Source organism: Cynoglossus semilaevis, chromosome 15 (genome assembly GCF_000523025.1).
Source record: "Cynoglossus semilaevis isolate Cse_v1.0 chromosome 15, Cse_v1.0, whole genome shotgun sequence".
NCBI lineage: Eukaryota > Metazoa > Chordata > Actinopteri > Pleuronectiformes > Cynoglossidae > Cynoglossus > Cynoglossus semilaevis.
The window spans coordinates 6,071,912-6,086,454 of NC_024321.1; the positions used below are offsets into that span (position 1 = coordinate 6,071,912).

Consider the following 14,543-nt stretch of genomic DNA (forward strand, 5'->3'; position numbering starts at 1 on the left):
TGTATGCGGCTGAGGGGGCATTAGGGAGGGGGGCCTGGGAGCCACTTCCTGTGAGAATATCTCACGCAGCATCTGTTGTTACTGAATGAGGTTGGGGGGTTAATCATGTCAGTGACCCAAATTGTTTAGCATTCAAGGTTACCAGGGAAGAACTGTGGTCAGGAAGCAACCTAAAAATAAAAACACTGACATTCTGTGAAGATGTTTCTGCTTAGGCACTAAATACACACACAAACACATATACACACAAACACAACTCTTTTGTGTCTTTTCTGTTCGGCAACTGACCTCAAACACCAATCAGAACAAAAATACCGTTAAAAAAAAAATCACTCATCACTGTTCAACAGATCAATCAAGACACCAGACAGTGCTGTTTTTTCATTAATTAATATATTTTCTGCATTAAAGTTAACATAGTTTTTTTCTTTTGTGCCACCCTTTAATTTTTCAGTAAGTATTTGATATTTCTTGTTATATTCAGACATGAGTAAATTTAAGACTGTCTCTTGCAATAAATATCATAAAATAATAGAGCTTCACATAATAAATATTTTTTACAACAAAAAATGTTTTAACAGACATTTTTTTCTTTTCTTAAAAAATAGCCAGGATTCCTCTTACGGATTTTTGAGCATACATTTTACACAGAAACAAAAGAAGACAAAATGGGAAACTGGGAAAATGCCACAGAATGTGTATGTTCTGTACGTAGATTTCCGAGTTCCGATGGGTGGAAGTAGAGAAACATATCCAAGTGGGAGGAAATACTATGAGATGGATGTGCTTTTGTTAATGCAACACAAGCATAGGAACCACGGTTTGTGTGTGGTAGCAACCAATAATTCAAACATACCTGTTTGCTATGAATACCAGGTAACAGCTACATAATTGCCCTATAGCAGATCGTCCTTCACAGATTTGGTGAGAGGCGGTTTCACACCTGGCGCACAGAGCCCAGAGGAACCCGCCTACCTAAAACGGAAGATAAACTTTCTCATTTTCATATATATATATAAAAAAATAGTGTTAATGAGGAGCTGAGGATAGACATAGAAACAGTTAAGGCAAACACTGGTCTGTAAAAACATGGTCCTGATCCAGAGAAAATAAATCGAGTGGTTTTCGTTACTCCTTTGCTTAGCTCTGTAGGGTTTTGCAGTGAGGAGGAGGAAGGGGAGGCGGCTGGGAGGTGCTAAGAATGTTCTGATAACATTAATTTGTGACTATTTTCATCATTATCAATGTCAGCATTAAAATCCACATCAAAAGTCTCCCTTGCACACACAATCACAAACACACAGGGGGTTCGATCAGGAAGGTTTTTCCTGGTTCTGTCGGTCCCAGCTCTCCAGTTTGCAATAGACAGTGTTGGAGTTCTTGCAGCGACAGCCAGGTCTGTTTACCCGGTCGTAGCAGCCCTGGCATGCCTTCAAACACCCTTTGACGGGCAGGTAGCATAGGAGACAGGGGAAGAGTACCGACATTAATCCCATGCACAGGAAACGAGAGCAGCAGTGGGAGCGTGACACCGAGCAGGGGTGGTCAGCGCATGAGTCCCCCTCATCGTCATTGGAGCAGTGGTAGAAGATGCCCTTAACTAGGCACATGCACGTGCCGTGTTCCAGTGCGCTCTCTGCTGAGCACAGGCACTGACCGTTGCATGCCAGACATGAGGGCAGGCTCCTGGGAGCCGTGCACTCACTGCACTTGCACTTCCCACAGCACTCACAGATGAACTGGTGTCCGTCAGTGGCCACGACTCCATTTCCACTGACAGAAAAGTCTGATTTCCCTTTGCCCTGGGGTTTAAGCGGAGCCTCCGGCGGAGGCTGGTGAAAGTGAGGTCCCTGCTGGGGCTGTAAAAGGGCCTTGGGCTTGGGCTGAGTCCTGACAGGCCGCTCTGCACGACGGTGTTGCTGTAAGCTCATGCTGGGCCTGGTGGGGGGCGAGCGTGCCAAAAGTCCCTGCTCGGAGGAGGCACTGCTGTTGCTCCCTGAACTGGCTGCACTTCCTGTGCTAGTGGAGCGGCTGAGGCCCGGTGCTCTGGACCCTCCATACTGCTGTCCCACAACCACCATACCACCTCCAACATGATGGTGGTGGTGGTGACCTGACGGTCGGTGCTCGTAATTGTTGTTCACATTGACGAGGATGACCTCGTGAGTTCTCTCCTGCTTGTCCTGAGGCCTGGGGACAATACGGGGCGCTGGGGGCCTCCGTACCACTGAGGGCCCCTCGGTGTACTCGTTGTTGGAGCGGATGGCCTTGATTTGGTCCAGGGAGAGTATGGCGGCATGCTGGAGCTCCCGCTCGTAATCCGACCTTTGCCGGCTCTCTAGGGAAGGCTGCTGGATCACCACTAATGAACCACCGGGGCCATGTTGACTTTGGAGCTCCATCTGGGGGGATCACCACTTCCGACATTCACCGTAGACTTGGCATGCATCGGAAAACCTGAGGGTGGAAGGGAAAACGGAGACAAAGAAGAAGAGGACACGGTCAATACAGAGGCTCAACATGAGAGTGTATGAAAAAAACAAACAGATTAAGTGTCAGAGATAAACAAACTCCCTTCAACTACAATCATAAATCGCGTGTTTTCTTAGTACTTATTTCTTTGAATATTAGGAAAAACTAATAATAAATTAATAACTGGGATGTCCCGTTAACCTGTCACTTCTGATCCCCTAAAGCGCAGCAACTCGGGAGGCGGAAAGAAAAGTTGACAATTAACAAGAGTTTTTGTACGTTCCTCTTCCAATACGCACACATCTAAACTTCAGCGGGCCCTGCAAACACTTCCCCTCCTCATTTACATTTGTATGACTAGTTAACATTTAAATGCACCGCGGCGACGAAATGAGGACACGATCCAAGGAAACTAAATGAGCTACCTCACTTAGTATTCTATTACTACACCGAAAAGGGGTTTCAGGGAAATCGGGACAAGAGTGGGGCAGGAAGAAAGACCGAAAGAAGAAAAAAACCTGAGGTCAGATCAAGTTCCGACAAAATACAGATGAAAGTTAAAAAAGTTTACCACTAAAACATCACTACACGCAAAAACTAGTTATGCAATTACTACTAGATAATAACCTACCTGGGCGCTGATTTGGTGCGGCAAATACTAACTAGTATTATGTTTTAGCTTACAGAAGTGACGAAACTTTAAAAAATCCTATCCCGTTTCAGCCATAATCACTGAGAAAACAACTCAAGGGTCCACATAGAATCTGTGCGTTTTTAACGCGACACACTGAAACAAACAACAAACTCTTTATAATTTTCCAGAATCCGTGCGTAAAATGGCGCATCATAAATAAGGTTGTGCGCTTTTAAGAATGAAAAGAGGACGCGCTGCGCACTGGTAGAAATAAAGCGTGAAATAAAATCCACGGAGCCGAAGATCTTCAGATCAGAAGACGTATTAAAATAGACGAGAAAAAAAAAAACTTATGAATGAAAACAACCGCCATGGGGGAGGGGTGTTTGTTCCAGCAGAGGAGCCACAGAAGGACACGGGCCATGGAGATCTATCAACTCACATCAGCTCATCAAACTACTTTAACTTTCCCACTTTATTTTCCACTGTGCCAATGCACCGCGGTCAGTGTTGGGAACCTATATGTAGTTAGCGCAACAAAACAGTGCTGTTTCTCGTGCGCAAAACCCCGTCTCGCCGCACTTTTGCGAATGTACACAGTTAAAAACAAGTAAAATAGATGGAAGGAAGTTTCCTTACCTATATGCAAGCATCCATAACGTTGAATCCATCAACGAAGATAGCAAAACTCCATCCAATCCGAGAGGAAAAGACCAGGGGGAAGGAAAGTGGGGCAATGTCCACACGCGTAAACGGCTGGCTTTAAAGCATAATATTCGCAGTTCTAGTATTCCAAGTGCGACCTGTATCCACTTGATTGCGTTATTCCCCTCTTGCTTGACAAGGAAAATTGATGGAAACGAATAAGTTCAGCGCGGGTTCTGTGACGCGTGTATCGGCTCCTGGACCTGAAAAAGTAAATCCACCGTGGAGGCTCCGGAATTGAGGGACGAACTGCTGCACGTCTGCGCAACTTGCGGGGAGGCCGATCGTTTTACACACAAGTCCCGTGTGTGGATAGTTGTGGTAAACAACAGTAAACTTGGGGAAATAAAGTAGAGTATTCGTCTGTGTTTAGTATCCAAGCGTTCCTCCTGCAGAGCTGTGCGTCAGTTCTGACTCCTGCGGTGGAACCAGGAGATCTTGCGCAAAAAAAATAGCCTCGTCGGGTCACAGACCGTGGTGCGCTCTCTCTCTCTCTTTCTCTCTCTCTCTCTCTCTCTCCCTCTCTCACTGTTCAGCACTGAATGAATGGGAACTCAGGACTCAGTGTTTGCTCGACAAGCCAACTCCCATTGGCCATTCACTCCACTGAAAAAGGATACATCGCATCCGCTCCTGATTCATTGGGCAGATGTAGAAGGCAGGCCGATAGAAATGTGTGCACCATTTAAGGTGGAACGGCAGTGTGCACGGGTGGAGGCGGTGGAGGAGGGGTGTGCTCCACGAAAACAGAGGGGGAGACAGAGAGAGGGGAAAAAACACACACTCACCACCAGTTTCCGTTCTTGTGGGTTATGAATAATGGCGTGAATAATGTTCGATAAGTGCAGTAACACACCAGTCATTTGTTTGCATTCTCACCGGCACGTAACGTTCAGGGGCCACACAGGTGGAAACTATAAGACAGGACTATAATTCGAAACAAATCACTGTCTGAGTTCAAATGAAACCTAGTTTCTGTGATTGACATATACCTTCCATTTACTTTATATGCGTTTTTAGGTGCAAACATGTATGAGGGGCCGCATGGAATCTTTTATTCAATTATCATTTTTAACTTTAAAACAAGGTTAAATGTTAAGTATTTTAAAACAGGTAGAGAGTATCCAACAATAATGTGTGAAATGGTAATAAACACAAATGTACAAGGCTATAATAAAAAGAAGGCTTTTTAGAAAAATATTAACTTTCGCATTGAATGTTTTAACGATCTTATTTATGGAGGTTTTAATATAGAAGTGATGTGAAAACCAATGTTAGGTATATGATTGTAGAATCAATATGAAAGGTTAAAAACGTTTGTTGAAGAGGCATTTAATGAGCTTTTTTCTAATGTGGGAAGTAGGATAGAGACACAGAATGAGTAATGAAGGACTTTTAAATATAAATATATTAAATATATGTGTTTGAAGAGACATTTCAGGATTGTGGCAGACAAGTGACAGATAATGAACAATAATAGATTAAAAATGTGGATTAAGGTGGGATTTGGGTAACATATAATAGAAGGGATTAAATAGACTGTTTTGAAATCTGAAATTTAAAGGTATATAAAGAGAATGTTTCGATATTTTTAAAATAAGGTTGAATGTTATCAATTTGTATTGGTAATTAAAATGACAGTGGGTTAAAATGTCGTTTACAGTGATGGAATCATTATATAGAGAGTACATGAGGCACAGAAATACTTTTCGTGTTTCAGAAATGGCTTAAACAAAGACATTCTGAGACCTTCCTTCCCCACAGGCTGTTAATAAAGTCCGAAGCCTTTGACATTGTGTTACAGTCCTGTGCATTGACACAGTGCTGGAACACATTGTAGTAAGACTCCATAAAAAGAGCAGCATATGCGTGATTTCAGGGAGGAAACGTCAACAGGATGTCTTTCCCTCCTCTGTGGAATGTTCCCATTACGCATGAACGCATGTCAGTGTGAGGAAACAAACAGCCAGTTGGATGGAGCTGCATGGTGAACAGTGGTGGAGGAGAAGATGATGATGAGTCTGCAGCTCTCGTATCACCACACTTATTCCTACACTCATCATTTCACTGCTGGAAATGTGTTGTCGGTTGGTGGGAGGTGGATGTGGTTAAAGTTTTTTTTTCTTCAGTTTTTGGCGAGCCCGCTTCAGACCACCTTAAGAAATACTGCAGCCAGGGGGGAAAGACTCCCCCCACGTCCTCCCTCCCTCTCCACCCCCCTCTCTCACTCCTCCTGTTACCCCTCTCACCCCTAACTCCCCCTCCTCCTCCCCTCTGTTCCTGACTGTCTGGTTTGATTGGTGTGGCGGATGCGCTACATCCGGATCCATGAGAAAAGGAAGTTCAATACAAAGTCAATTTATCCCATTCAAATGGAAAAATCAATACACGAATGAGCCTGAGTGCCATCGTTCAGGGTCCGGGAAAGGGGGTTTGGACCGAAAGAAAGTGGCAGAAAAAGTTCTTCCCTAAAGAAACTAATGATCATTTATTTAGAGCTGGTCGGGGTTAAACCGTGCAGCTCCTCGGTGACACCAAGCCACTCCTGCTTATTGGTTATAGACCGACAGATGGCCGCCTGGATCCCTGCTCTTTAGTGGTCGGAAGTCTCACGATTACAGCAATTAGCTGATTTTCCATGCATGCTTGTGATGAATATACCAGCCCGGCTGCTGGGTTTTCTCCTGCCCTGAACTGCTGCTGCAGCAAAGACATGCAAACAGTGGTTTGGTGATCATCAGAGGTCCTTAAAGGAGTCTACTCCTACTCCGTTTGGCATGCAAAATGTGTTGATTTTTTACTACATTTAGATTTAGTGTATAAACTGTTTGTGCATGTATGCACTGTTTTTAAAATCATAAGACAAAGTGATGCAACACCAACATTTGGAGAACTACAGGTAAAATTAAATAAAATATCTGATGCCAAATATTACAAAACAGAATTAGATAAATTACATAACATAACAAAACAGTTGCTTTATAGCATAAAATATAAGTAAATGTTACCTGGAAAATTTGTATATCTAACCTAATAAATCTAAGTAAATTATTGAAAAATAGAACTTATAGACATGACTAAATTATATAATATATAATACATATTTAAACAAGCAAAAAAAAACTAAAAAAGCAAAACGTCTATATCAAACTTAAATTTAAATGTAAATAAAATAGAAATAGCCAAGAGTAGCCAAAGAAAGCTTACAGTTAAACAAATGGCAGAAACCAATAACTGTTATGTTATGCTAAAACATAACGCAAAGGCTAAGCCAAGAAGAAGATTACAAGTAAGTTAACTAACATCAAGCTTAGGATAAAAAGTAAAAGTTTGACAAAGAATAGGGAACATTAATTAAAGAGTGGCTAAAAGCTAGCTAAACATAACTTAACCTTAATAAGACTGACGTATGATTTAAACTACTCACGAGTGTATATCTAATAACTGTAATATTACAGATTTTTTTATTTAGAGGTTTGAAAATAAAAACACTCAAATGAATTCATTCACATTTTTAGCACTCAATCATGGATCAAAATACACCAACATTGTTTTTATGAGGGTTTTGTGTCCGAAAAATATCAAATTTGAACATACCTGTTTGGAAAAATTACTTTTTCTGAGTTCAAAATCAAAACCACTGAGCGCATTTTTTTCCAGCAGCTGTAAAAAAAAGAAAGAAAGAAAACTCAAACAATAGTTGGCTCATGTATAACTACAAAAAGAAGAAAACCCTTCGTCGGCCAAAACAAGCATCTAGCAGAACACAGCTGGATAATGTGTCAGTTTATTATAGTGTTTGTGTTCTTTTTAGCAGTTTGAAGCGCTCGAAATGTAATACTGTTTTAAAATAATAATTACCAAAATAGTTTCCTAATGTTTTTCATGTGTCCCCAGCCAAGAAGGGTCAGAAGAAGCACAGGCCACTGTGCTGCTGCTGATAGCTGATATACGACTGGATGAGAGAGTCGGGGATCCTGGGCTTCACAGTGTTCAGGGCACTTTCAAAGTGTCTGGACTGGATGTGCTCAGCTTTGATGTCCTCTTGTAGGGCCAGAAGGGCAGCCTCTCTGCATACTGCTGTTATCTGGGACAGGAAACAGAGACAGATATTCCACTGTCAGGCAGAGAGCACTACGTCCACAGAGTCACATGAGCGGAGGCTGATTGACCTCAGGGGCCGTGGAGGGTTAACTGTAGGGCTGTACGCTGCAGTATTATCTGCATCAAAGAAATATTTTCACTGTATTATGATCTTATGAAGCCCCGCAGAGAGACAAGGCTAACTGTATATACACTAATTTGTCCTAATGAGACCAACAAGGGAAAAAAAACCCTACGATGACATCCTGCCAACGTTTCATTACAGATGAAACAACTTGTCAAGAAAGAAAGAACATTTAAAGGGAATAGACGCTGGTGTTCCTTACTACATTATATTATTTAGAACAATATACATGTTTTATCATAATAAATTAACTCTTATGTCTCCCTTGTTATATTATAATATAGTTCTAACAGATTATATGGATAATTTTCTAAGTAAGTAATTGCTATTTATTTTTACTTGCAGGTGTTGGAACGGGTGAGCAGTCCATCCTCCGGTGCAGGCACAGAGGCATTAGTGGTGTAAGTCATTTGGCACAAAATTATGGGTCTGTTTCTGACATTTATTAAACCTACTATGGTGAATCAGGTAGACAGAGCTTGGTTTAATCTTTAAGTGTCTAATTAAATAGTAAAGTGCTGAGACAGAGCAGCAACCTCAGGCAAGGCACTCAAAAGTTAAAGCAGGATTATGGTGCAAAAAAGGCAATCTTTGGTTTCTGTAGACCTTCGGACACTAGGTCTGGTGGTTTGGTGAATCCTGTAGTATCTACGTCGAGAGTTTGAAGTTTACGGTGGTGGGTTTCAAATACTTTAATTTACAGTTCAAAACTGGCTGCAACAAAAGCTATGGTTTTCCAAACGTCAGTTGAGGAATCACATATTTTTTTGTTTTGTTTTGTTGGACTGATCTGCACATTACAACATGATTCACTATGAAGTCTTTAAGTTTTGAAGTACCTATGAATATTCTGCCTTCAGAAAAACTCGTTTGTCCAACATTTCTGATCTGCCGTGACTAGTGTGTAAGCGCAATAGTCATCTTGCAGCCTCTTCACCGCAGTACTGATAGAATTATGCAACGGCTGACATGGCAGAGCGCTGCAAGTGACCTTTGAGAGACATTCTGCACACGCCAGAGCAGTGAGTCACTTCCGAATTGGTGTCGATGGCTGACAGAGACCAGGCACCATTCACAGTGGTGCCACCTCCTCCTTATTTTTAAAGCTAGAAGCACAGCTTTGTTCAGAGCCAGGGCACCTCACATACACACACATATACACACACACACACCTTCCCCTAACAAGAGCCTCACAGGAAATTATTAGCCTGTACAACCACTGATAACGTCTGGTGGGAGGTTAGTGGGACGTGCAGTCATGTAATGCAGCAGAGCAGTGGAATATTGAACGGTGAAAGTGTGCATGCACAGCAATGTGGGTCCAAGGAAATTGTTCAGTGGCCCAAAGCGCCCTTCCCTCTGCAGCTGCACCGTGTGGCACGCTGACACGCAAGCTGATACTAGATACTCACATGCTCTGTGTGCACTTCACAGCCACCAGGCACAGACAGAAGACAAGTTTATGGAAACTAGACCAAAGGGTGTTAGTAGTAGTCGTCCAGCACATGCCTGCAGAACATAATCAGTGCCCCTTGTCATAAATTAGTGAAGTGTGTTGGAAGGATGAATGTTTTCTTTCATGGAGCGTCCGCGCAAGTTATTTTACAGATGTAAAGGAGTAAAACTATCACTGAATAACTAAAAATTAATTACTTTAATGTCAAAAATGTCCCGGAAAATACTGTAACCTCAAGAAAAATTAATGGAGTGAGATTAGATGGTAGCGCATCAGGCAGAAAGACAATGGTGAGATTATAACCATCATGAATTCTGAAATGGAATCAGACGAGCCAGTGCTGTGTGGCCGATCTCTGACCCGAAAATGTGGCCGAGTCTGGTTGTCTTTATCGACTATAACTGAAACAATGAAAGGTTGTCGCCTTTGTTTACAACATCTGCAACTCTCTCTTATCTATTTCAGGAATTTCATCTGTGTCCGTTTAAGTCGCCTTGAAATATTCCACTTGCTGTTTCGTTTTGAAAGAGAGACAGAAGTAAAATATACAGAACAGTATCCAGTGCAACAGTGTCACTGAGCTCTGCATTGTTCTACTCATGAGATCACAAAGTAAGCAGGACAACATAGGGGGAGAATACGCCGAGGTTGGGGTTACTTCAATAAATCCCCAACATACTCACTACTTTCAATGTGTCAATAGTGAAGCGAAGGTGGATCACCTGGGTTGTCACACTTGATGACAAACAGATCCAGGACCAGAGGAATTAGAATACAACCTGCTCGACTTCATCTGTCCAAGGCACTTAATTTTCTTTGACCTTAGCCAGAGCCAGGGCCTGTGTACTGTGTACTCATGAACACTGTCAGTTTAATAAAAAATATCAACAACGTGACATCATCTAAATGGATGAAACACGTAGACTCAGTGGAGACAGGGAAAAAGGCCCAGCAGAGGTTGATAGTCATGGTGTTTTTCAAGGCTGGAGAGTAAAATGGGGGGAGATAAGTGTTTGAATGTGCTCTGGCCCTGCGAGCATGCACAGCTCGGGACAGGTGCTCTGCAGATGTCAGGATGTGAGGCCCTGCTTCCCCCCCTTCTTCTTCTTCTGTTTCAAGCCAGTGAGCAACATGATTTGGGCAGGGTAAACACACAGGGCCGGGTTAATTTTGTATGAGGGTTTCCCATCATTCAAGTAATTTGGGCCTGTCAGTAATAATGATGGAAAACAATGAAGCCATGTATCCCCCTGGTTCCCTGTTTACGCATGGACCATGGGCGAGCGAGCAGGGACAAGAGTGGGTGAGAGAGGCTGAGCGAGAGAGGGATGCCACATGTTGAACAATGTGATTTAGTGTTGTTTCTAAGCAACATCCACAAACAGGAATAGACAAACACTGCAGCGTAATCAAACTGTAATTTTTTATTTACTTTGAATCTTGACTTTAGAGGACACATTCACTCCTCGTGCCGTAATCTCATGATTCAACGGTTAATAATTATTTAGTTGTTTACTTCCACATCACCCCTCGGGTTTATTAAAACCGAGGGGGGTGGGGGGGTGGAGGGTGGGGGCATGTGTCCGGATCTGCTCTGAAGTACACAAACAAAGTGCGTACACACACAGGCCTCCGCATTCATGCTAGCTGGGTTTATGAGTGGGTCTGTAAAAGCCATCAACAAGCCAGTGTTTCCCGCCGTGTGTTTGCCTGCGCCGGCTGAGAAAAAAACTGAAAGCCACAAAGGCAAACAGGGCGAGCAAAAGAGCAAGTTTGTTTGTAAACGTGAAAGCATTCCTGAACCAGAAGCCAAGAGTCCACCTTGATAACTCCTCAAACTCCAACAGAATGCAACCTACAACCCTCCTCAAGAAGGCCCCATGTGCTTCTGGGAAGAAGAAACTAGAGGATGGGAAAACTGCAGCGGTACAGATATTAAATTGTTCACAATTAAACTTGAGAAATGAACATAGAACACACAAAGGAAAAAAAAAACACTGCTGTTCTAGATAAAGTAATTAGAATTACCCTGTCCAAGTTGATTTAAATAGTTACAATGACTGAAACAACATAGTGAGCCATAGTTTTGTCTCATTGTGAACCAGTTTATGTTGCATGGCATTGGGAAATATATTTTGAGCATCTATATGCCATTTTAACTACAGAGCTAACAGCTCCACAGTCTTGTGGTGCCAAGGACAAGATCATAAGATCTCAATTCCTTAACCTCAGATGAAAACCAGCTCCTTAAAAATGTACTTCTGGTTGAGAGAAGAGAGTAGAAAACTGCAAATGTACAGTAACTGAATTATGGTTGAAGTAGCTCAGTTGCAAAGACTGCTGAATTGCAACAGGCCAAATAAATTATAGATTTCTGTCTTCTTTAATTCTATTGCAATGCAGACCTTATTTTTCATCTGGGCCCATAAACTATGTCAGCAAACACTTAAATATATGGAAGAGGGGAGTGGGCGAATTATGCTGGTGCATTGCAGTGGCTGGGCTCTGGCGATGCAGAATAACTCAAAGATCCTGGAGGTGGCATGGAGCCAGGGAAAGGCAAAGCAGATGAAAAAAAAAAGCTGCAATCATCAAGAGGCTCTCAGTTTAGAGACGAGAGAAAAGTTGCTGACTCAAAGTTGGCCTGATTCTCGGTCAAAAAGAGAGCATTTTGATGACGAGGCAAAGTTGCACACTAAGTTCTTCCATAGCAGCTGGTTCCGGTTAAACACTAACACAAGTGACAAACATTAATAATCATAAATAATCACAAAAGAGCAAACAAGACAGCACTTCTCAAAAATGTATTCCTTATCAATAGAGTAACAGCTCGCTTTCAGACCGAGTTTATCGGCCATGACGACTCGTCTGCGATAGGCAGACACTGCACATTACGGTCTTGGTGTCTGTGATATCACAAACAAATGTTTTAATGACATAGGGTCAACAAACCGTGGGCCAAATCCAGCCCATTGAACCTTTTAATTCAGCCCACGATTGGATTCCAAAATAAGCATTGAATAATATTAGATAAAAATTGGATTTTTATTCAATTTTATTTGAGGCTCCAAAGGGGTCTGTCCCAAAAAATTCTGTCCCTCTGACAAATATAGTTGGTGACACCTGCTCTGGCTTCTCAGTTTAACTGATGTTTAAGTGCACTTCAGCTTTTTTAATTAATTCCAGGTCTTCTTTAATATTTCAATTATTGGCTTGGATATTTGAGCCTTTTTCACTATTATCTAAGCTTTCGCTGCTCAAAGTACAAGTCATGTGTTATGCTTTAATGTTGACTGACGTTGGCAGTGAATGGTGAGTGAAGCCAGTTTAATGCTGTTTTGACATGAGGACGGGCACGTGCACGGCTCGGTGGCTGCGGGCCCTCGTTCGCCTTCTGGGCTTCCACCAATTAGGGCGCCAAGACGGGAAAGTGTGGATACAACAGCAGCCTTCATTCACTAATGGTCACTGGACTGTACTTCCCTGCAGCCACACATGCACCCCACATTTCCCTGGTCCAGTGCACATTGTGGGTATTTGTAGTATAATGTACATGGAACAATCCAGCACTGAATGTGAGGTCCTGTTGTCCTTGTAAGATAAGACAATGCAAAACACAAGGTTGACCCCTGAGAGGAAATGAGGCCGGTGTAGCGGCGGAGAGGTAACCAGACCCAGTGAAGAATAACAGAATATAAATAAGAACATAGCAGAGTGGGGCTGCATAAACACAGCCGACACGTTTTAGCACCAGAACAGAAATTTATGAGTGGAATAAAACGTGGTGAGTATCAACATTTGGATGGAGATGCTAATAGAGAGGGTAATGACCTCAGTGCATGAAAAAGAAGAGGAGAACTGAAATGTGCAGCAAGGAGAAGGAACATGGCCGAACACTGACTAACAAATAGGGAGGACATTAAAATTATTTCCTTTGTCATTTAAAAATTTTACTCACCAATTTAACTATAGTATTACGAAGTAGTTATATTAAGTACAGTATAGTATTTATATAAATAAAACACTACTTTTTCTAAAGTATTTCAAATTTAAGACCACTTGTTTTACAGCAGTGATTATCAACTGAATCTGGCTCGTCGAACTATCAAATATGGCCTTCAACTGGATTTCAAAATAAACGTCAAATAATAACGATAGAAAAATAGGATTTTAGTCCATATGTCCAGCCCCTAGGGGTCTTTCCAGAAAAATTCTTGCCATCTTGCAAACTTTAAGTGAACTGTTACTTCTAGACTTTTCTATGACTTTTTCATGATCAATAGTCTTGGTCTGGTCTGTTTGAAAAAACCTAACAACCTGGACCTGCTTGTTGACACTTACCCTCCAATAACTTTGTGAATATGAATAAACTAGAGTTTTGTGTATCTTCTGGAAACTTTGGCACGCCTTCGAATGCTTTACATTTTCATACTTGTTTTCCAAATATTAGTCATTCTCGGGAAGAGATGTGGGCCATGAGACAACCTGTTCAACACGACAAAAATAAACCCTTCTGCAGAGTTGGGGAAGGTGAAAACCCAGCCTGTGACTGCTGGCAGTGCATACCAACGTTCTCGGGTCAAATCTGTCTGCTGTACTTTTCGCTTCCTACTTCAACAAAGGTGCTCAGTGAGTGTATCAGACGTCCTTAATGAAGGGCTTGTTAGCCCGGCTACCAGCAGCAGATCCACTACAGCCAGTGTGTGTGTTTACTATCAATCCACCCTTGTGTCTACAGAGGGCTACATCCAGTTCTGCCCAACTCCCCCTTACCTAACCCCCAGCTTCCCTCAAACACAAACGACCACATTTATAGGAGTCGGCCCCAACCCTTCCACATCCCCATCACCCGCTGCCTCCCACAAAACCCTTCCTCTCCATCAATCCACAAGTTCTGCAAACAGACCCTGCAGCATGCACACACACACACATACACACTTACACTAGCTAATATAATATGTAATACAGAAAGCAGGCATGGGCAAACAACAAGTCACTAAAGAGCCAAAGCCCACATGCAAAAATGCATCACACACGAGCACAAGCAC

At 42.4% G+C, this 14,543-nt stretch overlaps 2 protein-coding genes across 2 annotated transcripts in view; both read right to left on the reverse strand.

Moving 5' to 3' along the window:
- Positions 1-376: 376 nt before the first annotated feature.
- spry1 (sprouty homolog 1, antagonist of FGF signaling (Drosophila)) lies at positions 377-4,873 on the reverse strand. The gene is made up of 2 exons (XM_008326641.3): positions 3,746-4,873; positions 377-2,457 (listed from the first exon to the last, which is right to left on the reverse strand). Exon 2 carries the CDS (start codon positions 2,400-2,402, stop codon positions 1,314-1,316), a length of 1,089 nt encoding a protein of 362 aa, XP_008324863.1. The 5' UTR covers positions 2,403-2,457; positions 3,746-4,873; the 3' UTR covers positions 377-1,313.
- A 2,370-nt stretch (positions 4,874-7,243) lies between these two features.
- afg2a (AFG2 AAA ATPase homolog A) overlaps positions 7,244-14,543 on the reverse strand; it is a 96,261-nt gene continuing 88,961 nt past the window's right edge. Inside the window, exons 17-18 of the mRNA XM_008326662.3 lie at positions 7,673-7,898; positions 7,244-7,474 (exon numbers count right to left, since the gene is read on the reverse strand). Of these exons, the coding sequence (XP_008324884.3) occupies positions 7,719-7,898 (180 nt within the window). The 3' untranslated portion in view covers positions 7,244-7,474; positions 7,673-7,718. The remainder of the gene's footprint in view (positions 7,475-7,672; positions 7,899-14,543) is intronic.